Below are 22863 nucleotides of genomic sequence, written 5' to 3' on the forward strand. Positions count from 1 at the left end.
ACGATAGAGGTGCATATGAGATAATAGCCTCGTAAGGTCTATGAGCACTTATCTATTACCACTCTTCCTCTATCTCTACCAATGTGGGGTCTTATCAGTTTAATGAGCATCATTCATAAGCTTAATTCAAGTTAGCCTTCCTGTTTTCTTTAGATCCGATAAGGTATTTGTTAATGTAAAAGTGCCCGTAGGCTTCGGAAACTCGTCGTATTGATCTTTAATTTGTGTTCTTGCACTATTCCTATGTTAAAAACACACACACTCAACTGCACCTACACAAAAAAAATATATATATATTGAAGTTGTTGTATCTACTATTGACGTTAGGTTGGTCAGCCGAGAGATTTTTTGCTTTTCTTGACATTGGTCAGTCAGAGATTATGATTGATCAATTTGGGTCCTATATGTATCCAATCAATTTATGAAATGAAAATGCATTCAACTTTTTTTAATAAATTCATTCAACTATTCTGATTCCTTAAAAGGAATTTAGACAAATTAAAGACTATTGAATTTCTATATTCACGCTTTTTGATCATCATTTATTCTGGGAAAAAAAAGATGAGCAAAAGCCAGCAAAAATGAATACATTTTCAACATGTGATCATAGTTAAAAAGCTATCTATAAATTTGAACAATTGTAAAGAAAAAATCTATGATTAATCAATAATGATGTAAGAAAATATGTTAAATAATAGAAAAGCTTTCTTACAAATAACAACCAAAAACATTTAGCTTGGAAATGACATTTTATGAACAACCAACCAATTTGTGTCTGTTGACAAAGAAGTACTAAAAAAAATGACCTTTGTTACATTATTTTGATTGTACCACTTGCCACGTGTTTTCTGTCAATTACGTATCGTCTCTTTCTTTGAATTATTATTATTTAGATTTAGATTCATTCACTTCAAAAAGTACTGTGATTAGATTCTTTTCATTTGCCCCAAAAAAAAAAAGATTATTTTCAAAGATTTGCCCTTTGCGTTGATGTATATAGTTCCTGTTCCACGTCCGTATCTTTTAGGAACTATAATCTTTTAGATTATTTTCAAAGATTTGCCCTTTGCGTTGATGTACCTTTATTTCGAATGCAATATTTAATAATATAAAAAAATAAAAATAAAAAAAAAGCAAACAAAAAAGTAGACCCCAAAAAAAGAAAAAAAAAACCTATATAAAGCATGACCCGTGACCATGAGACCGCACGAGAACAAATTAAAATCATTTCATCTCCATCCACCAACAAAAATGGTGTTAGTGATAACAGAACCAGTTAAGAGTCAATCAAAGAGGGTATGTGTGATAGGAGCAGGACCATCAGGGTTAGTGTCTGCGCGAGAGCTAAAGGAAGAAGGACACGAAGTGGTTGTAATGGAGCAAAACGACGACGTCGGAGGTCAGTGGTTATACCAACCAAACGTGGAAGAAGAAGAAGCACTGGGGAAAACCAAAGCCCTAAAAGTACATAGCAGTGTTTACTCATCCTTGAGGTTGGCCTCTCCGAGAGAGGTGATGGGCTTCTCTGATTTCCCGTTCAACGCGAAGGAAGGAAGAGACGCGAGGAGATTCCCGGGGCATGAGGAGCTTTTGTATCTTAAGGATTTTTGTCAAGTGTTTGGGTTAAAAGAGATGATTAGGTTTAATGTTAGGGTTGATTTTGTGGGGATGGTGAATGATGATACCGATGATGATCGTATGAAGAGATGGATGGTGAAGAGTGTAGAGAAGAAGAGTGGTGAAGTTATGGAAGAAGTGTTTGATGCTGTTGTTGTTGCATCTGGCCATTACTCCTATCCTAGACTGCCTTCCATCAAAGGTAATACTGGTTTATATATAAAACTATTTGGAGACTTATCCTAGAAAATCATAAGCAATTATAAACGGTATTGTGTTTCTCATGATCTTGGTGTTTTATAGGAATGGATTTGTGGAAGAGGAAGCAACTTCATAGCCATATCTATAGAATGCCTGATCCTTTTCGTGATGAGGTGATTAATTATATTATTTGTAGCAATTAGTTAATTATAAACTTGATGATCATTCATGATGTATGCTAGCGTGCATGCATGATAATGATATATATATGGTAGGTTGTGGTGGTCGTTGGATGTTCAATAAGTGGACAAGACATATCAATAGAGCTAGTGAAAGTGGCAAAGGAAGTTCATCTAAGTGCCAAATCACTTGACATTCCTCCTGGCTTGTCTAAAGTCATTTCAAAACATCAAAATTTTCATCTTCATCTTCAGGTACACACTCATTGTCACATCATCACATATATACTGGTATATATATCATAGAAAATAGATTAATTTGATTACTTTCAAATGGTTGTAAGATTGAATCTTTAGAGGAAGATGGACGGGTCATCTTCGAAGATAGGTCTTGTATTGTAGCCGACACCATTTTATACTGTATCGGGTAATTTAATGTTTATATGCAATAGTATAGAAGATTAATATACCTTACTATAGCCAATTTGCTCAAGTGGTCATCTCCTTATATGTCAAGTGACTCGAACTTCCTTTAAAGAGGTGAAAAACACCAGTGTATGATTAGTTAGCCCTTTCATATAATATACTAGTTAAGAATGCTTGACTCAAATGAGTGGAATACAAATCTTGTCAAAATACTCTCAGCGATAAGATCATTGTTCATATCCCCTACTTCTTGGGGGCCGACATAGTCGTCCCACTTCTATTGCTTAGAATTTTGAATTTTCTCTAAATACATGTGAATACTGAATAGTTACAAATTGTCAGAATTGTGGACCAGACTCTACATGAATAAATTCACATAGATATAAACGTTTCTTGTTATTGTTACAGTCTGGAAATTTTATTTTTTACTAACTAAAGAAGAGAGACTAAAAAATGTGGGCACAAAATACGTGTAGGTATGATTACAAGTTTCCGTTTCTTGAGAGCAAAGGAAGAGTAGAAGTTGATGATAATAGAGTTGGTCCACTCTTCGAACATACTTTCTCTCCCTATTTGTCCCCTTCTCTCTCCTTTGTCGGCATCCCTTGGAAGGTCTACTTTTGGTTTATACGTTACTAATCATTATTATTATCGTATCTTCGGTTAACACAACACTCGCTTAACTGAAAAAAAGGTTTAATATTTTGCAGTTGATAGGATTCCCATTCTTCGAATCACAAGCGATTTGGATCGCAAAGCTTTTGTCCGGCAAAACATCTCTTCCTTCCTGCGATCAAATGATGCAATCAGTCTCTGAATTCTACCGCTCCAAAGAAGCCGCCGGAATCCCTAAACGCTACACTCACGACCTCGCTGATTTCAACGTACAAAATTTCCCCTTTTTTATTTAGTCTCTAATTTCAAAGTTCCATCCTTTTCATCTGATGATGATAAGACTCTGCTCTGGATGTTTGCAGTATAACGATACATACGCGGATTACATTGGATTCCCACATCTAGAGGAATGGAGAAAGACGTTATGTCTAAATGCTATATTGAATTCCATAGAAAATCTGGAAACTTTTCGTGATTCTTGGGACGACGATGATCTTCTTCAAGAAACTCTTCAAGACCCTTATTTTACTCAACTCTCTCCTCCTTAAAAATCTTACCTTTTTTCTTCTGTGCAGTGAATAATAAAGCAATAAAAATCTCAACTTTTTTCAGTATACCATTTAGTTTTAAATTCATCTGCTTTTTTGATGAACTTTGTAAAAGCTAAACCCAAAAACGTTTCACTGATTTAGTGAGTTTTTTCAGTATATCTCTCCTATGTGGTGTGATATGATCTCTGTAACTAATTCCTCAAGAACCTGAAAGCAAAAACGGTATGGAGGTTCTGGTAAAATCAGCCGGACTTCTGATGCCTCTTCTTCGTTTTCTTATGGTTCCCCAATTGATTACCATATTTTCCATCAAACTGGAGTGAGCATCATTCGTTTCAGAAGCTTCGATTAGCCTTCTCATCTTCTGTAGATCATGAGAGGCTTTGTTTCCTGTAAAACTGCTTAGGTTCTGAAGAAAATCGTAGTACTGTTGTCGCTTTCCTCGCAGAAGGTTGTGTTCTTAACCGATGCCAAATCAAAGAAGGCTCTTGTTTTCCTCTGCTCGTTCCAGTGATGCATTTTCCATAGCCCACCAGCCGCTAGCCGTAGTGCGAGACCGATTACTAACTCCTTCACAACACTTGGACCTTTCAAAGTTGCATGTGCAATCTTGTGCCCAGCCATCTCTTTCCTCACTCTCCTCTGCTCACTAAACCAACCAAACATTGCAACAAAGGCATCATTAAAATTTAGCACATCATTCTTCGGATATACACACATAATAATAGTTCTTCAAATCAATTCCACCCGTAAGAGAGACACTAGAGTATCAACGAACAGAGAGAGTAATAATACTCAATCAAACAAACACTAAAAGAGATGGAATACTTTCTTCAGCTTTACCACAAAATTGGCAAATGCTATAACTGCAATACTTCTTCTTCTATAGTCTCACAAGTACAAGAATGAGGGAATCATAAACATCAACCAAAAACTATGCCTAGAATGAAAAAAAGCTTCAAACATCAACAAAGCAAGACAGAGACCTATTTAGATATTATCATGTGGATCAGTCAAAGACATCTTTGATCAATGCAGGACTTATAAGGGCAGCAAAATTGATGATAAAGAAGTACAAGGAGACTATATAGGGAGAATTCTAGGTCAGCAATCAATAGTAGAAAGCAACCCCACGCCTTTAAAAATCGACCCCATCAGATTTCACACACAGCACGTGTTGAATCTGCTTCATTGTTGGAGAGTTTGCGGAGCCACAAATACCATAGCTCAAGGCATGGACAAGGGCCCTCTCCGTTTAGGTTTTAATAAATTTGTCTCCTTGAAACTAAATTAAACACCAAAAAGCCACACACTTCACTCAGAACCTGCTCAGACCTTTTACTTTAACATTCATCATCTCCACCACAATGTCATATAAAGCACATCAATTCTAGAGCTTAACGGAAGCTTTAAAGAAAGAAACATTAGAAATCTAAGGCAACGACGGAGAAGAAAGGATTCAACCCATTTAATAAAACTCGTTTCTTTCAGGAGAAACCATTGATACAGATGAAAACAAAACAAAAAAAAAAAAAAAAAAAAAAAAAACAGAGTCACTATGAACAAAACACGCAAGAGAACATACACTGGAATCCAAAGAAATGGTTCTATGAAATTGATTAATTGAGTATTCCAGTAGGAAGAATCAGAGAGAAACCTGTTCAGATGTGTTAAGCAAATCTAAAATCTTGAGAAAACTGGTTGAGCCTTTGATTCGTCACACTCAATTCTCTAGGGTTTTAAGAAACGAGAGCCATGAAAAACGACAACGTTTCTCTTATTTTTTCTGGGCAAAAAACGACAACGTTTCTACAAATGGCTTTTTCAGCCTTTATTGAAAAGGACGACGTCTTAACAAACTACAGATTAAAAAACTGAAGAAATAAAAAAAAACAAACTCGAGAGATGATGATGTCTGCTCTGTGTGTCTCTAAGCCATGAGACCAGGACGAAGTGTCTTCTTCACCCTAGGCACAGCACGAGCCTTAAGAGGATACTTCATAACAACAGTGAACTCAAATTTCTCAGACAAGTCAACTTCATCACCTTCGACTTGTTTCCACTCAAACTCCTTCACCATATTCACCACAACATACTCCAAATGCAACATTGCCAATCCAATCCCTGGACAAATCCTCCTCCCAGCTCCAAATGGCATCATCTTTATCCCTCTGCTTCCTGTAACATCCACCTGAACCGCCTCTTCATCTTCTCCGATGAATCTCTCCGGTTTAAACTCCATTGGTTCATCCCACTCCGTTGGATCTCTCCCTATCATCGCTACATTGAAGTTGATCGTACCATTCTTTGGCACTTTGTAACCTCCCAGTTCAGTGTCTTCACTTACTCTGTGCGGTAACAGTAAATGTCCTGGTGGATGTAATCGAAGACCTTCTAACACCACAGCTTTGAGATACGGCATCTTCTTCATCTCTTCTTCCTCAATCTCCTTCTCTTCTCCTTCTCCGAGTACGCCTTTGATCTCTTTGTACAATCTCTCTTGTATTTCTTGATTTTTCACAAGATTCGCCATGATCCATTGAAGCGTCGTCGCTGTTGTATCAGTCCCGGCGTTGAGAAACTCAGAGCATAAGCTAACGATCTCGTCTTCGTTTAGTTTCCTCTTCTCTTCAGGAAGCTGAAGCTCAAACAGAGTATCTACATACGACTGTACGTAATCTTTAGAATATTCGATCATCTTTCTCCTGGAACGAATCAGAGGAAGCAACACGTCCTTGTGTTCTCTCCTGATCTGATAAAACTCTTCCCATCTCTTCCTCAGAAACAGTTTGGTGAAACTAGGGAAGACGTTGAGGATGGCGAATCTTGAAAACGTGAGGAGCTCTCTTCTTTGAACAAACTCGACTCGTTTGATCTGTTCTTCGTCAAGCTTATCACCGAAACACATGAGAACAAGAAGCGAGAACATTGCGTAACGGAGATGATCAACGACGACGATCGGTTTCTCTTCTTCGCCGTGATTACGAATCCGGTCACAGAGGTTTTCAAGAACAGAGCGACGAGCGTTGGAATAGGATTTGACGCGAGATGGGTTAAGAATCTCAGAGGTTAGGTTACGACGGAGAAGACGCCATGTGGCTCCGTATGTACCTGAGCCGATGGTGTGTTGGTTGCTAGTGATGATCTTCCCGGTTGGAAGCGCCGGTGGACGATCGGAGAAGACAGCGCCGTTTAAAACGAGTGCCTTGTGAGTTAAGGAACGATCAGAGACGAAGACTGCAGGGACGGAGAAGATGCGGAGGGAGATGATGGGACCGAGACGGTGGTGGATGGAACGGAGATAGGAGTTTAAACCACCTAAGCCTTTACGGAGCCACTGGAAGGGACCAAGGATTGGGAGGAAGTTAGGGTTAGGTGGTAGAGGAAGAGAGTTGGTGGTGGTGCGACGGAGGAAGAGATTGACAAGGAAGCAGAGTGTGAGAGAGACGAAGATTATGAGAAACCATGTCGCCATTTTCTTGTTTTTTTTCTTCTTCTTTGTTATGCTTTTAGGGTTCTTCTTGTTGAAATCATATATATAGCAAATTTTTCAGGTAACAATTTTTTATCGTGATCGATGGTCTCAATGAACTCCTTCAGTAACTGCTGATAGAATTCAGCATCTTCTATAAGTTCAGGGTCTCCTTCAGTAACTGCTGATAGAATTCAGCATCTTCTATAGCAAATTTTTCAGGTAACAATTTGTTATCGTGATGGTCAAGTATATATTGTTATTTCTTTTTATTTTATTTTTTTTAATTACTTGGGGAGTATACTATCTTATTGGAAGATATATAAATCAATTTAGAAACAAGTTAGATAAATTGAAGATAAATATCCGATTTGTATGGTTCTTGGGGACTACGTCTAGCTCGGGGAGAAAGTTATACGATCTCTTTACTACGTTTAGCTTTACTCCAAACAACTACTTGCACTGTTGCACATATTAACTTCTTGTGACATCAGATGCTTATTTATGACGTTATTTATACCAACCAGTAAAAAGAAAACAAGATTTCAATTCGTACAAGTACAAAGTAGATAAAAAAATGTAAAACAATTTCATGTTCGAAACAGATTAGCTTCAGATGCTTTCTTTCAATAAGAAATGATGTCGATAGTAATACAATACAACACACACCACACAAAAATAAAGTCATATTTTCCTGCGTTTCAAAATTGCGGTTTGTTTGAGTAAAATAGTTTATGCTTCAGAGAGACCGTTTCTAGTCTTTAGACCAAACAGATTCTTCAGCAAATCCGCAGTGTTTGGAGGTATCTTTGCTGGTCGTGGTGCCATGAAGTTGACAATCTTCTCATGAACATTATACCTGTTTCGTTTTTTACACAAAAATATTATTCAAAAGAGAGAATTTGGGAGTGAAAGAATGAAAACTATGTGTGTTGTATTTATATACCTGATCTTTCTGCTCTTAGAGGCACGCCGATCCACTAGTTTCCTTTTCTTCGTCTGAAACTTCTTCATCGCATAATAAGCCGCTTCTGCCATTGGCAAATAGAGATTTTCAGTATATACCATAGACCTTACGGAAATTTAGAAAGTACAAATCAAGTTCCGAGTTGTTGACATAACAATCTTCTGATTCCAAGATGAATACCTGAGGAAGCTGGATCGATGGTCTCAATGAACTCCTTCAGTAACTGCTGATAGAATTCAGCATCTTCTATAAGTTCAGGGTCTCCTTCAAGTTGTCTTTCCTGAACAAGAAAGAGTACACATGTTAAACAATTGGCCTAATAAAGATAATCAATAAGACCTGAAGCAGTTGACTTGGTTAGAGAAAATTGTTACTCTACCTCTTGATTTCGTTCCATGGATTCCCCAGGGACCTGTGGATGGAAATTTCAAGATTAGAACTTACTGAAGAGAAGCTGATCTTGGATGCTTTTCTTATTAAAGTAAAAACTTACAGTTCCAAAAACAGCAACAGTCGATCTTGACTGTTGCATTTGTTTGATCATTCTACTTGGATCCCTCATGTATGAAGCAACCTGTTCACTAACATTCTGTTTTTTTTAATAGAAAAAATGGTCAAGTTAGATTCCTGATTGATCCGCAGATGTATAAGAGCAAAAACATGTATGGGGTTTGTTGTCTATACCTGGTTAAAGGCGTGGAGCTTTCCTTTAATAGCAGCTGCACCGCTTGTGACTTGTGTTCTTCTCTGCCATTTGTCCACAGCTTTGTTTCGGAATACAGACATTCTATATAGCAAAGACCAAATTTGTGTTAGCAATGAGAGAAATCATAATGAGACTGATTTCCGAATGAAGTCGATCAAGTTTTTTACTAAATCGAAATCTTTTGCTCGGACAGGACAAGAACTTTTAAGTTGTACAGTCAGGCTTATATACCTTTTCTGTAAGTCAGCTATTTGTTGCCATTCATCGCTATCTTCTGTATCTGATTGATTGGATTCTGCACTAGCTGTTCCTGACCAGATAGAAAAACAGCGATGTTATGATTGACCCTTTCTTATACTGATAATAATTATGTTTTCTGTATAAAAATAGGCATACTATTCACTTGTTGTAGATCAACTGAGGGGTTCTTCTCAAGCAAAGCCTGCAAAAATAATTATTTGGATAAAAAGAGTAACCAAAGGTGGTAGAGAGACAAAACACAAAGTGACAGTATACAATTACTGAATCAAGCCTACGCATAGATACCTCTTGCAACTCCAAGAGGGAGTCTAATGTCTTCTTAGATGAAGTAACTAGATCTGTATATGCTGTCGAGACATTCTCATCTTCCGAACAAAATGAGGATCTCACAGGCTCCTGAAGAGGATTACCTTCTGTCATAAGCATGATGAAACAAACAACCATAAATAGAAGAGGAGAAGAGAATAGCGTACCTGTGGTAATCTGTTTGAACTATTAAATGTTTTCTGAAGTAAGAATCTGAACTCCAGAGTTTTATCCCAAAGAGCCTTCACATAGAGCACAAAGAAATGAAGATGAATTGTCTTAAACAGAAATTCGCTCTAGATTTAAAATATACATCTGCAACTGCATGCATTTGGTTTCTACTAGACTACTTCACAAACAGTAGAAAAATGTCATACCTTCTGGTTCTTCACCGCTTGACCTTTAACAGCATCCTCACCCTTATCACGCTTCAGATTCCTCAATATATCCCTGTACCCGGAACAAGTTATTAAACAAAGAACATTCTTTTTGGCTCTCACTCGCTCATTTTAATACTAAACTGTGCACCACGATTAAGAGAGAGTATCTGACATAAACCTTCAACAAAAAAGTCTGTTAAACAAATCCAAATGCTTGAATGAATTTGAACCTACTTCTAAATGTAGCCAACACTCTTTGATAAGACTATCTACCATTTCTAGAAACAAATAGAAGAATTCACTATGACAGTCTTGAGAAAATAATTAGTTGAAATGGAATCTTACTGTTCTTGTGAACGAAGCTCCTTGTACTCTTTCTCAAGCTCTTCCATCTCAGCATCTTTATTGTCATCATCATCTTCATCGCCACTCTCACTTTCTTTATCATTTCCATCTTCCTCGCTTTCTCCGTCCTCGTCTTCCTTGTTATCTCCTTCATCATCTTCCTCGCTATCTCCTTCGTCATCATCCTCACTCTCTCCGTCATTATCTTCCTCGCTATCTACTTCATCATCCTCTATCTCATCAGATAATTCATAATCTTCATTAACGCTTTTGACCTGCAATAGAATCCCCAAAACAATAAATTCACCTACACAGCCATCCAAATAACATAAACCAGACGAACGCAACAAACTATTATACCTTAACGTTTTCTTCATCGCTTATGTCTTCCGACTCACTGTCATTAAGTCTTGCTCTTTTAGACCTCTTTGATCCCCCAGCCATAATAAAACACTCTTAGTGCTGCAATAACGGAAAACTAAATCAATTGAGGGAGGAGAAACTGTTATACAGATGCAAACATAAATAGCTCATGAAGCAAAAAGAAAAATGAAAAAAGTGGATCAGTCAAGGAGGTCTTTGATCAGTGCAGGGACTTTATGAGGGCAACTAATTGATGATAAGAAGCAGGAGGAAACTAATGTATATAGGGAGGAACTCTAGGTCGGCAATCAATAGTAGAAAGCAACCCCAAGCATTTAAAAATCGACCCATCAGATATGAACACAACAGAGCACATGGTGCAGTGGTGGAATCAAATCAGGTTCGTTGTTGTTGGAGAGTTTGCGGAGCCACATATGCCATGGCTCAAGGCAAGGACAAGGGCCCTCTCCAATAAAGATTTGTCTCCTCCGAAACTAAATTAAACATCAAAAAGCTACACACTTTACTCATATCCTGCTCAGACCTTTTACTTTTATCATTCCATCATCTCCACCACCACAATGTCACATATATATCATTCTAGAGCTAACAAAAATTTCAAAAGCAAGAAACTTTCGAATCGACCCAGGAGGAGAAACGATTATACAGATGTAAACCAACAAAAACGGCGACAATTTGAGCAGACAACTTTGAAAAGTAAAAGGAATCATATAAGCAGAGGAACTAACCTTAAAACTCTGTAGCAATTGAGACGCAAAGAGGAGAATTTATCTTCGACTTGAAATCGTAGAAGCACAAAAGCTGTATATGAGCAGAGGAGAGGTTGAGAAAGAAAAAAAACTCAACTGAACGAACAATGAAAACAAAATTAGAAACCCTAGAGGTTTTCTCTTAAAACCACGAACCGGCCGGTTCAACCAGAAAATCCGATTTAAGGGTTGTTTTCTGGTTTGATAGGACAAGATTATACGATTCGGTCGGTTGAACTTGTTACTTTGTACGTATGATTTTTATTTTTATTTCTTTGACTTTTGACTTTTGACTTTTGACTTATAATGGTTAAAAATACTTAAATGGTTGGACCTGTGTTTTTTTTTGTGGCTAAAGCAAAAATCCAAGCAGAGCAATGTTTCTGAAAACTTAGCAGAAGCTCCAAGAGAAAAAAAAAAAAAAAAAAAAGGGATGTCTGAGGAGGAGACGAAAGAAACTGGGTCAGAAGAAGGTAAATCAAGCGAAGAGAATCACGAGACAATTCTTGCACCAGTTGAAGAAACACCTTATCCTCCCGTCATTGAGGAGGCTATTTATGGATAACAGTAATCCAATTAGATATAGTGAAGTTTCAACCGAGCCACAGCACCCTGATGGAAGTGAAGATGGGTGGAAGCAGCGACGAGCATCCATCGGGAAGGGAATGTTACTCAGCAGCTCAATGTGTCGTATTTTGTACCAAGAACGGTTTGGCCTGGATGCCATGATCCCGTTGAGTTTCCCCCTCGTGCACATTATTGATTCTGCCAAGTAATGGGTTACCTTATTGGGCTCAATAAAGCCCGTTATACACAACACAAAAATGCTAGGGTTTTGCAATCTCACCCACGCGCTTTCACTATATAAATCTCAAATTCATCCCTCATCTCTCTCTCTCCGTTTGAAGCTTCGTTTTACAGATCTGTGCGTTTTTTTTTTTCTCAATGTTTTTTATATATGTTTTACGAATAAGGCTCCATCTTTACTGAGTCAACAGCAGGCGCCGTTTTAATGGCGACCTGACTGCCGCTTGGAGCCCAGATCAAGCTTATGCTTCTCATCACGATTGGAGTCAGTCTTAGATCTGATGTCTTTCCCCGTGGCTTCCTCCAAATTTATAGCAGCTACATTTTTCTCCCAAACTTTTTTTTTAATTCAAGTCATACGAATGATATCTGAATTTGAGCTAGAGATTGGTTGGTGTAAAGTGCTAACGCAAACTAAAAAGTTTTCCCAAACAATTGTGAGCTAATTCATGCTTTTCTATCTCCAACTCCACTTCAAGGGTTGAATATCACACAAGTAATTATAACGATCATTAGTTATCAATCAAATTAGTTTCCTTGTAACCTAAGAAATTTACGAGGACTTGACAATAAACTGTTGTGTACTTTGCATATTAAGCTTAGCTGCAATCACCATTAAAAAAAAAAAAGGGTACATAGAACGATATAAATAACGGAAAATCACCTAATAAACAGAACATGGTCGTTGCTCAAAAAAAAAAAACAGAACATGGTCTAGTTAGGATAATAATAATGTTGTAGAAGAAGAAAAAAATATTGAACAAGGTATGATTCTGCTTGTAACCTAGGCTTATCCAGTTATCTGGTTCATAAATAACTTTCAAGACGTTGTGTTCCCTTTGATCCTTTAACTAGAAATCCATGAGGTTTTCTCTGAAACCGCAAACCGGCCGGTTTAACTAGAAGTCCGGTTTAAGGGTTGTTTTCTGGTTTGATAGAACAAGATTATACGATTCGGTCGGTCGGACCTGGATTTTATGAAAATACATCCTAAAAATTTATGAACCATGATGATCCATAATGTATTATGTTTGGTAAGCCACAAAATTTGCATGATTGGTTCTTGATCTCTTTTGAAGCAAACATTTATTTTAACTTACAAAGGTAAATTAGATTCATTCCTTATTTTACTTATATCTCTTGAAATGCTCTAAAACCCTTTCCTTCACTCAATTTTCCAGATTCCACTATTTTAACTAACAAGGGTAAATTAGATTCATTCCATATAATTTTTTTTCTCCATTAGAAGAAAATTTAGGTAGAACTGAATTATTGTATTTAAGGGTATATTATTTTGAGAGGTTCAAGTGAAGAGATTAGTGATGTAGACCACTCAACTAGCCTCTTCTGTCTTTTTAAGTTTTAATTTTTTTTTTTTTATCAATTATTAACACAATTTCAGTGTATTATTAGTATTTTAATTCAAAGGAAAACAACAAAACAAAAGTGTTCAATTGCTTTCGCATCTTTTGTCGATTTGAAGACAACTATGACACTTCTTCTTCTATCTTTGTAATGAAAGATGTGTGCTTTGGAAACTTATCTTTTTGGCTCACTAAAACAAAAGCCTCTTGTTAATGTGAGATCAGGTCAACATCTTTCATTAAACTTTTAAGTAAGTAATCAAAATTAACCAAATGTGAAAGATTTTGCATTAATTGAACGAATCAAAATCATGTCGGCAAATGAAAATTTCCTGTAGGATTAACCAAATGTGAAAGATTTTGCATTAATTGAAATTTCTGGTATATTTGACTTTACAATGTGGAAAAAATTACAAGTAAAAGAGGAACAAAAGGACTATAATAAAGAAAAGCAGAAACAGAGAGTTTTTTTTTTGTTGCAGATCCTCTGATTGTTTCTTTACTGTTTACCTTTGCCCTTCTTTGAAGTGAAAGCTACTTAAGATTATCCTTAAAGAATCAACAATCTCATAAAGTTTTTCACTTTTTTTTTTCTTCTTCTTAATCAATCAATAATTACATTCAACCAAAACAGACAGTCACAAGATTGTCTGTAAACCCTTTGATCCTTTGACGTGTATCTTCGTGTTCTCTCTGATTTGGATCTTGATCGAGTACTCGTCTTCTCTACCGATCTTTTGATCCTCCTCGTTCTTGACGCAGCTCTGGTAGAAGAAGAAGTTGACTATGGTGTCAAGAACCAAGAAGAGTGCGTATAAGTAAGCTATGAAAGTTCCTTCAAGAGCTATTGATGTGATATCTCTGTCTCCGTTGTAATAAGATTTCACGACACGGTACTGAAACAAGGCTTCGATCCCTGCTAAGCCGAGATTGGTAGGCAGAGCAAGAGCCAATGCTGGTGAAGTTCTTTTTCGAATCAGAAGACACGCCTTGAGAATGTTTGTGTATCCTCCTGAGGAAGAAGAAGGTGACGAGACCAAGGCCAAATTGGAGATTACAAAGGCGTTTGCGATGATGATTGAGTATATGATAGCTGAGGATACGGAGAGGAAAGTGTAAAAGTTTCTAGAAGAGAATCCAAAGGCTTCAAGGGTATTGAATGCTAAGAAGAACAGAGCAAAAGCAGAGGCGTTTGCAGAGATAAGGAAGAAGAAGCTACAAATGTAAGTTTTGAGAAGACGAAAGTAATAAACAGAGGAATCATCAGCAGAGTGATTGTTTGATAGAAGTTTGATAACGTAAGCTTTGGAGAAGAGGAAGAAAGTGAGGGAGAAAGGGAGAGTGAATAAAGATGAAGAAAAGGTTTGTGAGAGTTTGAGGCTCAAGATGTTGAAGAAATCAAGAGAAGATGAGAAACCTGCCCCACGAAAGAGCGTGTTAAGCCTCGCGTGGAGGATGGAAGAGGAAGAGGAGAAGAAAGGCTGAGAGAGGAGAAGACCGGCTGAGAAAGGGAGAGCCACGGCGGCTGCGGTGGTGACTCGGTGGTAGTTTTTGAGGAAAGTGTGGATTGATCTTCTCATGAGCTTGCTTGGATCCTCCATTGTCTTCTTCATTCTATATTTTTTTTGCTATTTTCTTTACTTTGAAGAAAAATTCGAAGATGTGTGTGTTTCTTGAATGATCCACCAAATCTTGAAAGGGCTTTCTCAACGAAGGTCCTCTTTTATATGTTTATATAAAAATATATGTAATGATTTTTTCTATATTATATATTTTCTTTTTTTTGCTAAAATTTAATTGTGGGTTGGGTGTTAGAGAAGGGAATGGAGATAGGCCAACCGATTTTGCCTGAAGATGAGGAGTTGTTTAGACAAAGTTAATAAACTTGAACCTCTTTTTTTATTTGTAAAGCAAAGTTTTTTTTTTTAATTTTCGCATGGAATATAGGATCTTTCTTGTGTGCGTAGAAGACAATTCAGTATAAAACAATACACAAACACTTCCTTGTTAGGTTCTATTGGGTATAATGTAGATTTGTTTCGTAGGTAATGTTGTTAGGAAGAAATAAAATTTTCCTTTTTTTGGGTTTAATTTTTGATACGTATTTCTTTGAAAAGTCTTTTGCTTGTGTGATATGCTTAGTGCTTTAATTGGTTTTGGATGCTTACTATACACTCCATTGTATGTATACAATACATGTATGTGTGTGTGTGTGTAGATACATATTAAATTGTGAGAGAGTGAGTTCTATGAATTAGTATTCAATTGAAAGGTTAATAATGATAGGTTTGAGGAAACTGGAGGCTTAGCTTTCAAGAAACTGAATAATGATACGAGCTAAAAAGAGTAAAATAAAATTTTAAATTGGAAAGAAATGGTGCTCTTTTTGAATGCTTTTCTCATAATGTAAAACAACTTAAAATGATTTTTGAGTGAGAAATCTCCAAACTTTTTGAACTTGTCTTGAGGCGACTTGATCATATATATATATATATATATATATATATGTTATACCAAACCTACTAAGTTTAGCTTTAGTGAAAAGTCTAGCCTAGATCATTTGATCGATTATATATTAATTACCAATTGTGTTCTTGATAATTAATACAATAATATAATGAAACCTTTATAATCAAGTTAAGAGTTTTGATTTTTAATATCCAAGAGCAAAATACAATTCGATAGAAGAGAGAAATTATCAAACTTTGTCCAACCTGTGGCATGCATTTGGTGTGAAGTCTTATTGACTTAGACTTGGTAGTTAGGGAGTTCTCCATTTGCTTCTTTGGAATTAATTATTTTCTTATGTATAATTAATTGTATATTTGACTAAAAATAATATAATATATATTTTAAGTATTTTATTGTTCCTTATCATCCACTCTCGATAATGTGTCCTTTTTAATTAATGGCATGTTGCAATAGTTTAGGGGTGATCCTTTATAATTGAGTCTCATTAGAAGAACTAAACGAGAAAATTCGCATGAAAATTTTGCAAATTTATTTTCATATCTATTTAGTTGAATGGTTCACGTTTACCAGGTAACCCATTTTTCTTCATTTTTTGTTTTGGCAAAAAAAACTACATAGAAAGAAAACTCGAAATGTTTGCTAGTTTAGACCTTGAATGGAGTAATATTAATATATTGTTAGACTTATATGTATCAATTAGAATTAAGTCATTTGAGCTATAATGTTTGATTCTAAGCTACTCCAACAAACAAAAAGAACTGGACTACAAATATAAGTAAAAAAAAAAGAACATATACACTCAAAACGAGTTGCTTTTTTTTCCTTTTCAAATGAAAAACTCATATGAATATTTCATGGCTTTTTTCTTTTGACTAGTGCTATATAATAAATTCTATGGTGTTTAAGAAAAGTATACGTTCATCGATAATTGATTTCAGAGTTTAAAATGATTTACTGATCAATCCGATCAGTTAGTAACATCAGTTGAAGCATAAGTTGTCGGTTTTTACTTTTTACCATGTGTGTTGTTAGCAATTTTGGATTTATATATCAAGTATCAGTTAGTAATGAATAAAATGATGATAATGATTCATGATTTTTGTATAACAAAGACAGAACATTCAGTCGGATGAACTCTGTCTACTTATATATGGAGAAATTAAACATCGCAATCAATTAAAAATAGTACTATAATATTATATTATTATATTGATAAGTATGGTAGAATCTCAAAGAAAAGGTTGAACCGTTGAAGTGTTGGCGTTGTTGTAGTTTTTTTTTTTTTTTTTTTTTTTGGATATCGGTCTTATATTAAATATAGAGGAAAGTTTACACTAGTGTCATAGGCACCATTAAGCTTTGGGAAGAGAGAGATATAATGAAACATAGACTGAAAAAAGCAGGGTGAGTAATGAGTCTTTCATGACAAATGAAAGTGAGAGAACCATAAAGTGAGATAGGAATCTTGTTGTTGAGGCGTCGTGCTTGAGTTTATGTCGTGTGCAAGTAACCTCCTTCTCATAAGTTGATGAATCCTTTGCTTGATTTGTGCTTGGCTTCGGAATGTTGGGGTGTGTAGGCGCTCATTACGCTCCTTCCAAATATGGTAAATTAGCGCTTGTAGAACCAACCAGCAAATTGTATTTAGCCTCTTATTTGTCGTTGGTCTTTTTATCCAGAGTAGCAATGCGTCAAAGGAGGAGAATTGCGGTGGAGATAAGTGAGCAAAAAAATCTGACTAGAGTTCTGAGGAGTAAGAGCATTGAAAGAAAAGGTGGTTCCTTGATTCCTCACCGGAAGCACAAAGTAGACAAGATGCTGGGATTTGAACAGGTAGATTCCATCTCCTTAATCTGTCTCGAGTTGTTAGCCGATCCAAAACTGTGAGCCAAGTCATGAAAGCCATCTTTGGGATATTTTCTTTGAACCAGACTTGATGATGCCATGGTACTGATGGTTCTGGAGGATGTAAGTGACGCCACAGTTGCATTGATGAGAATTTTCCTTGAGATTGATCAGCTGTTAACTTCCACTGAAAAACATCATCACCCGTATTCTCTGTTGGAGGATTGTGAGTCATAAGGCATGATCGCAGGAGTTGTACTATTTGATGCCTCCCCCTTGGACGTGACCAGGTTCCACTTGGAGCAGTTTGTTTGACAGTAGAGAGAATCCGGTTACCTGTAACCCGTGGTCCTGAGTTACCAGTGATGTCAATAAGTGGACCTAGTCCAGTCCAGTTGTCATGCCAGAAGAGTGCATTGGATCCAGAGTTAATAATGCAGTAAATATATGGTCTCGCCAGAGCTCTCAACTTTACCAGCTTTCTCCATATCCAGCTGCCAGTTGTAGTGAAATCTGTATCCCAGAAACATCCTCCTCTGATTAAGTGCTTATTAACCCACGAAACCCATAGTGAACCTGCTTGAGAGTATAGTAGCCATATTAACTTGAGGCCAAAAATCTGATTCCAGTCAGCCAGTCTTTTAAGACCAAGGCCTCCAACGGCTTTTTCTCTGTTGGAGTACAAACAACTTCCCATGCTTATTCTCTGTTGGAGTACAAACAACTTCCCATGAAACCTTAGCTCCCCTGGCAGAGGAAGCAACACCCTTCCACAAGAAAGCACTGCACATTTGCTCAAGCGATTGCAAACAATTAGTTGGAAGCAAGAAGATTGATGCCCAGAAATTGATGGTACTGTTAATAACTGAATGTAGGAGTTGCAATCTTCCTGCAAATGATAAATGCCGGTTTGTCCAAGAGGAGATGCGTCCCTTGACTTTGTCTAGAAGAGGTTGATAGTCTAATGGGTTTAGCTTGTTTGGGAGAAGCGGGACTCCAAGATATCGAACTGGGAGGGAGCCATGATTGAGGTTATGCCTTTGAGCCATATGTCTGATGTGATCTCTATCACTTCCATCAAGAAAAAGGCAAGTTTTTGCAAGATTTATTCCCAGACCAGAAGTTAACTGAAACTGAGCCAAGATATCAAGGATTGAGCTGAGAGAGGATTCTCTACCATCGAAGAAAACTAGGATATCATCTGCAAAGCTCAAGTGTGTGATCAGAGGGTCGGCACACTTTGGATGAGGCTGAATCCTGTTCATCGACACTGCTTCATCAAATTGCTTGGAGAGTATATCCATTACTAATGTGAAGAGGGGGGTCGAGATTGAGTCTTCTTGTCTAAGACCTTTCCTTCCTGGAAAATATCCTATCAATTCACCATTAATATCAACAGAGTAGGACGGAGTGGTGAAGCATGTAGTTATCCACTTAATAAACATGGGAGGCAGTTCCAGAGCTCTTAGGATGTTGTGAAGGAAATTTCAGTCGATATTGTCAAAGGCTTTTGATAAATCGATCTGTAAGCATCCTCTAGTCACAGGACCATCAGTGTTGAAATCCGTAACAAGCTCAGAAGCTAATAAAACATTTTCACATAGGAGCCTGCCAGGAATGAAGGCTACCTGATTTCGTTGTACTGCTTGACTAGTAATCAGCTTGAGCCTTTTTGCCAAGATTCTTGAGATGACCTTGTAGATAGTATTACAGCAAGAGATTGGTCTGAATTCAGATAGTTTTTCTGCCGTAGTAGTCTTGGAGATAAGTGCTAGAATAGTTGCGTTGACTTGCCTTAGTAACCTCCCAGATTTGAAGAATTCAAGAACTGCTTCTATTAAGGTAGGTCCAACCACCGCCCATGAGTTAACGAAGAACTCAACCGTAAAACCATCAGGTCCTGGAGCCTTGCTTCGCGGTAAGGAGAAAAGAGTTGAGGTAATTTCTTCACTGGTGGGAATTGCAGTAAGCTTTGCTGACAAATCCGACGAGCATCTGAAGGAGTGTAGTTCCTTGATTCTCTCCTCTGATAATGGAAGCACTGATGTGTTTTTTGTACCAAGAAGAAGTTGATAGTATCCCACAATCATCTCCTTTAAAGCTCCCTTGTCAGTAATCCTCTCCTCATCTTCAGTGAGAAGCGAGCAAATTTTATTCCTTGCTTGGTGAGCCTTGACTGAGTTGTGGAAGAATTTAGTGTTTGAGTCACCTTCTGTACACCAGCGAATTCTAGACTTCTCCCTTAGAAAGATTTCCTCTGCATTAGATAAGATAAGCCATTTTCTTCTGGCCTCCTTTTCACTCTCAAATAAAGCAGGAGAAGGGTTTGTGAGAATTTGGGTTTGCAATTGAGAGAGATTTGCATGAGCTTCAGCTGCTCGAGCTTGAATGTTGCTGAACTCATTTCTGTTAAGAGCCTTGCATCCAAGTTTTACCGCTTTGAGCTTTTGGCAGAGGTTGAACATTGTAGTTCCCTGAAGTGGAGGAGAGTGCCAAGCCGTTTCCACTAGGCTTTGATAATCTGGATGAGTAGTAAAGAAAGTATAGAATTTGAAAGGTACCTTCCTTCTTTCTGTCTCCTCGCAGAGTTCAACAACTATTGGAGAGTGGTCAGAACCACCCGGAGCATCAAAAAGTGAAGTAGACTGCGAATACTCTATTAGCCATGCTTCATTTGCTAGAGCCCTGTCAAGTTTGCGGGTTATCGGGTTCAGAGATTGACCATTATACCAAGTGTGAGTTAAACCTCTACCTGGCAGGTCTGAGAGTGAACAATTTTCAATGCAAAGCTGGAACTCCGACATGCCTTGTAAAGGAAGAGGGTAAGGGTACAGTGAATAATGATCTTCAGCATGAAGGATTTGGTTAAAATCTCCAAGTAGCAGCCAAGGAAGGTTTCTGAACAGATTGTTTTGGTGCATCTCCTCTAAAGTAGACCAAAGCTCTCTCCGAGCTAACATACAGTTGCGGGCGTACACAAAAGAGACTGTGAAAGATTGATTCGTAGAAGGATCAAAAACTCCACAAGTTATAACTTGGTCTGTTTTTTTATAAATAAAAACCTTAATAGCTGGATCCCAGACTATCCAGATTCTTCCGTTTAAAGCTTCAGTAGAGTAGTTGAAGTCATATCTCCAACCGGGAAAATTTGAAGCCAAAATCGTTGCAGCATTCTCTTGCTGAACATAAGTTTCCAAAATGGCTCCTAAAGAAAGCCTATTAGACCGAATCCAACTCCTGAGCTCACGTTGGCGGTGGGTAGTATTTAAACCCCGAATATTATAACAAAAAACTTTTATCATCATCAAAAAGGGCAAAAGGTTGAAAGCTGAGCTTTCAAGCATGATGAGCTGGGCGTCCTTTGGAGGATAATCGCCCACTGGTGGAGTTCTTACTAGTTTTTGGATTAGTCTTCTTCGGGATGTTACCTTTCTGCGACTCAGCAATACCGATGGTTTTAGCCTTTCTTGCAACTAAGGCCCCCGAGGGTACTGTATCCTTTTCTTTCACGGTCACTACTGTGGAAGGGGTGAGGGATGTTTCTGCAGTTATTGTTGTTTCTGCAGTTATTGGTGGGGAGAGAGTTGTATTGCTCTTTACGTTATTTTGAGCACTTGGAGGAGCTCCTTCATTCGAAGACTGAGGTTTGGTGGTGGACCTTTGTATGGTTGGTGGAGACTGAGGTTTGGTGGAGGAGTCTGCAAGTTGCTTTCCCGAATCATTTTGTTGTTTTAACTTGGAGTTCCTCGATCTGCCATTGACCACTTGCCATTCATTGGGAGAGTCTGTTGTGGGCGAGTCAAAGTATCGGTGTGTAGCGGTTGCTGTGGCCGCAGCAAGAGATAACTGCTTATCATTTCCCGAGCTCTGAAGATTTTGTACAAGTTGTGGGGCCTGTAGTGGTTTAGTTAGAACAACCGGACCTTTGATTTGCCACGTTTGGGAGGAGAGGTGCCTAGTAGAGTCCTTGGTGTTGGGGACTCCTTGACTGTTTGATGAGTTTCCTTGAGTAGTTGGAGTAGTTTCTGGAGCAGTGGGACATCTATGATACAGATGACCAAATTCCTTGCAGTAGTCACATTTTGGAGGCAAACGAGGGTATTCCACCCAAATCCTGACTTCATTTCCTTCATCATCATCAACTAACACAGATTTAGGTAGATCTTTCTTGAGGAGAATCTCCACCTTAATTCTAGTATCAGCGGTGAGTGGAGGTAACTGGTGTTTTTCCGTGTGCAGCGGTTCACCTATACCCGAGGCTATGGTACTTAAACCTGGGAGAGAGTATAATTGAGGTGGAACATCTTTCAATATGACCCAAATAGGAAGTGAGACCAGTTTAATCGGAGTTAGTGTTGCCGTTGGAGACCAAGCTGTTACCGTGAAGAGACAGTTGCCTGCTTGCCAACACCCAACCTCTAAAACCCATTTCCTTGTGAGCTCTGATGGGATGTAAATAAGAACAATACCATTTGGTAGGCACTTAATGTTGATTCTTCCTCCTTTTCCCCAAATGGGATTAAGGTCAACAAAGATTTTACCTGGTGGGGGAGGATTTCCATGGAAATGAGCCACTATGTGGTCTTTCCAAGTGTCAGAGGCATGAAGAATGACTGAAGCTGGTGCTCTGACTTTCGGAGTTCCATCATCAGTGAAGGTCGGCTGAGCTGCTTTAGTGAGATTACGCAACGAAGACTTGAAACGCTCTGCCCACAGTAGTTGGGTGTCGTCGATGACAGGAGGAGAATTGCGTAGTTCTTCTTGTTCTTTGGGTAGGAGTGGAGTATTTCAATCTGCTTGTGAGGCAATTGTATCTTCTTGAGCAGGAACAGAGGACGAATCTCCAGGTGGAGACACATCATATGGAACCGTAGAGGTGGCCGGAACGAGGGTGGAGTGAGCGGAGACAATTGGAATGGTCGGGTCAGGAGGGACAAGCGCAGGTGGTTCAGCGTTCAGATCCATCATCTAGAAAGGAAGAGGGGGGGGGGGGAAGAAGATGTTCTCGACGGCGGTGAGAGGCCACACCGTCGATGAGATCTCAGATCTCGGGGTTTCGCCTTTTTCGCCTTTTTCGCTTTTTTCGCCTTTTTTGCCTTTTAACTTTCAACTATACATCCTGCCCTTAAAAAAAAAAGAGTTTTTGAACATCTGACGACACTATGGTTAGGTGAATTACCAATATGGCGTTGGCATGCCTCTTCTTTCATTTTTGT

At 38.0% G+C, this 22863-nt stretch overlaps 4 protein-coding genes and 2 pseudogenes across 8 annotated transcripts; 1 reads left to right on the forward strand and 5 right to left on the reverse strand.

Annotated features, from left to right (window-relative positions):
- Nucleotides 1-1191: 1191 nt before the first annotated feature.
- On the forward strand, nt 1192-3747 carry LOC104726717 (flavin-containing monooxygenase FMO GS-OX-like 8). 2 transcript variants are annotated; one of them, XM_010445645.2, is made up of 7 exons: nt 1192-1819; nt 1921-1991; nt 2094-2252; nt 2342-2424; nt 2900-3035; nt 3134-3307; nt 3401-3747. In XM_010445645.2, exons 1-7 carry the CDS (start codon nt 1198-1200, stop codon nt 3584-3586), a joined length of 1431 nt encoding a protein of 476 aa, XP_010443947.2. In that variant the 5' UTR covers nt 1192-1197; the 3' UTR covers nt 3587-3747. The 2 variants fall into 2 exon arrangements, 1 of the variants encoding a protein (XP_010443947.2); XR_015571434.1 differs by lacking the exon at nt 2342-2424.
- Nucleotides 3623-5376, reverse strand: LOC147935566 (putative cytochrome c oxidase subunit 5C-3 pseudogene; annotated as a pseudogene). The gene is made up of 2 exons (XR_015571435.1): nt 5247-5376; nt 3623-4238 (listed from the first exon to the last, which is right to left on the reverse strand). The product of XR_015571435.1 is annotated as a putative cytochrome c oxidase subunit 5C-3 pseudogene (transcript).
- Nucleotides 5346-7280, reverse strand: LOC104726719 (cytochrome P450 89A2 pseudogene; annotated as a pseudogene). Its single transcript, XR_015571433.1, has one exon. The product of XR_015571433.1 is annotated as a cytochrome P450 89A2 pseudogene (transcript).
- A 279-nt stretch (nt 7281-7559) lies between these two features.
- LOC104726720 (uncharacterized) lies at nt 7560-11288 on the reverse strand. Of its 2 annotated transcripts, none has more exons than XM_010445648.2 (14): nt 11139-11288; nt 10387-10488; nt 10027-10301; nt 9679-9751; nt 9469-9543; nt 9281-9391; nt 9131-9176; nt 8966-9044; nt 8713-8815; nt 8522-8617; nt 8408-8440; nt 8209-8308; nt 8008-8092; nt 7560-7920 (listed from the first exon to the last, which is right to left on the reverse strand). In XM_010445648.2, the coding sequence occupies exons 2-14, from the start codon at nt 10468-10470 to the stop codon at nt 7794-7796; spliced, it is 1287 nt and encodes a 428-aa protein (XP_010443950.1). In that variant the 5' UTR covers nt 10471-10488; nt 11139-11288; the 3' UTR covers nt 7560-7793. The 2 variants fall into 2 exon arrangements, with proteins under 2 accessions (XP_010443950.1, XP_010443952.1); XM_010445650.2 differs by having other exon boundaries at nt 8966-9038; nt 11139-11278.
- Nucleotides 11289-13670: 2382 nt separating this feature from the next.
- LOC104726721 (uncharacterized) lies at nt 13671-15240 on the reverse strand. Its single transcript, XM_010445652.3, has one exon. It carries the CDS (start codon nt 14941-14943, stop codon nt 13969-13971), a length of 975 nt encoding a protein of 324 aa, XP_010443954.1. The 5' UTR covers nt 14944-15240; the 3' UTR covers nt 13671-13968.
- A 3894-nt stretch (nt 15241-19134) lies between these two features.
- Nucleotides 19135-22857, reverse strand: LOC147935567 (uncharacterized). Its single transcript, XM_087473057.1, has 3 exons — nt 22827-22857; nt 21076-22413; nt 19135-20852 (listed from the first exon to the last, which is right to left on the reverse strand). Exons 1-3 carry the CDS (start codon nt 22855-22857, stop codon nt 19135-19137), a joined length of 3087 nt encoding a protein of 1028 aa, XP_087329183.1.
- Between the last annotated feature and the right edge of the window lie 6 nt (nt 22858-22863).

This window comes from Camelina sativa, chromosome 11 (assembly GCF_030686135.1).
Source record: "Camelina sativa cultivar CO46 ecotype springtype chromosome 11, ASM3068613v1".
NCBI classification, from domain to species: Eukaryota; Viridiplantae; Streptophyta; class Magnoliopsida; order Brassicales; family Brassicaceae; genus Camelina; species Camelina sativa.

Coding starts and splice junctions, on each gene's coding strand:
- LOC104726717 (XM_010445645.2), top strand. CDS start 1,198: ATGAGACCGCACGAGAACAAATTAAAATCATTTCATCTCCATCCACCA. Junction 1,992..2,093: donor CTGATCCTTTTCGTGATGAG/GTGATTAATTAT, acceptor TATATATGGTAG/GTTGTGGTGGTCGTTGGATG. Junction 2,253..2,341: donor ATTTTCATCTTCATCTTCAG/GTACACACTCAT, acceptor AATGGTTGTAAG/ATTGAATCTTTAGAGGAAGA.
- LOC104726720 (XM_010445648.2), bottom strand. CDS start 10,470: ATGGCTGGGGGATCAAAGAGGTCTAAAAGAGCAAGACTTAATGACAGT. Junction 10,302..10,386: donor GCGATGAAGAAAACGTTAAG/GTATAATAGTTT, acceptor ATTCTATTGCAG/GTCAAAAGCGTTAATGAAGA. Junction 8,441..8,521: donor CTGTTGCTGTTTTTGGAACT/GTAAGTTTTTAC, acceptor TTCCATCCACAG/GTCCCTGGGGAATCCATGGA.
- LOC104726721 (XM_010445652.3), bottom strand. CDS start 14,943: ATGAAGAAGACAATGGAGGATCCAAGCAAGCTCATGAGAAGATCAATC.
- LOC147935567 (XM_087473057.1), bottom strand. CDS start 22,857: ATGAAAGAAGAGGCATGCCAACGCCATATTG. Junction 22,414..22,826: donor GGCATGCCAACGCCATATTG/GTAATTCACCTA, acceptor TCCTACCCAAAG/AACAAGAAGAACTACGCAAT. Junction 20,853..21,075: donor TATTGCTGAGTCGCAGAAAG/GTAACATCCCGA, acceptor GGCTTTCTTTAG/GAGCCATTTTGGAAACTTAT.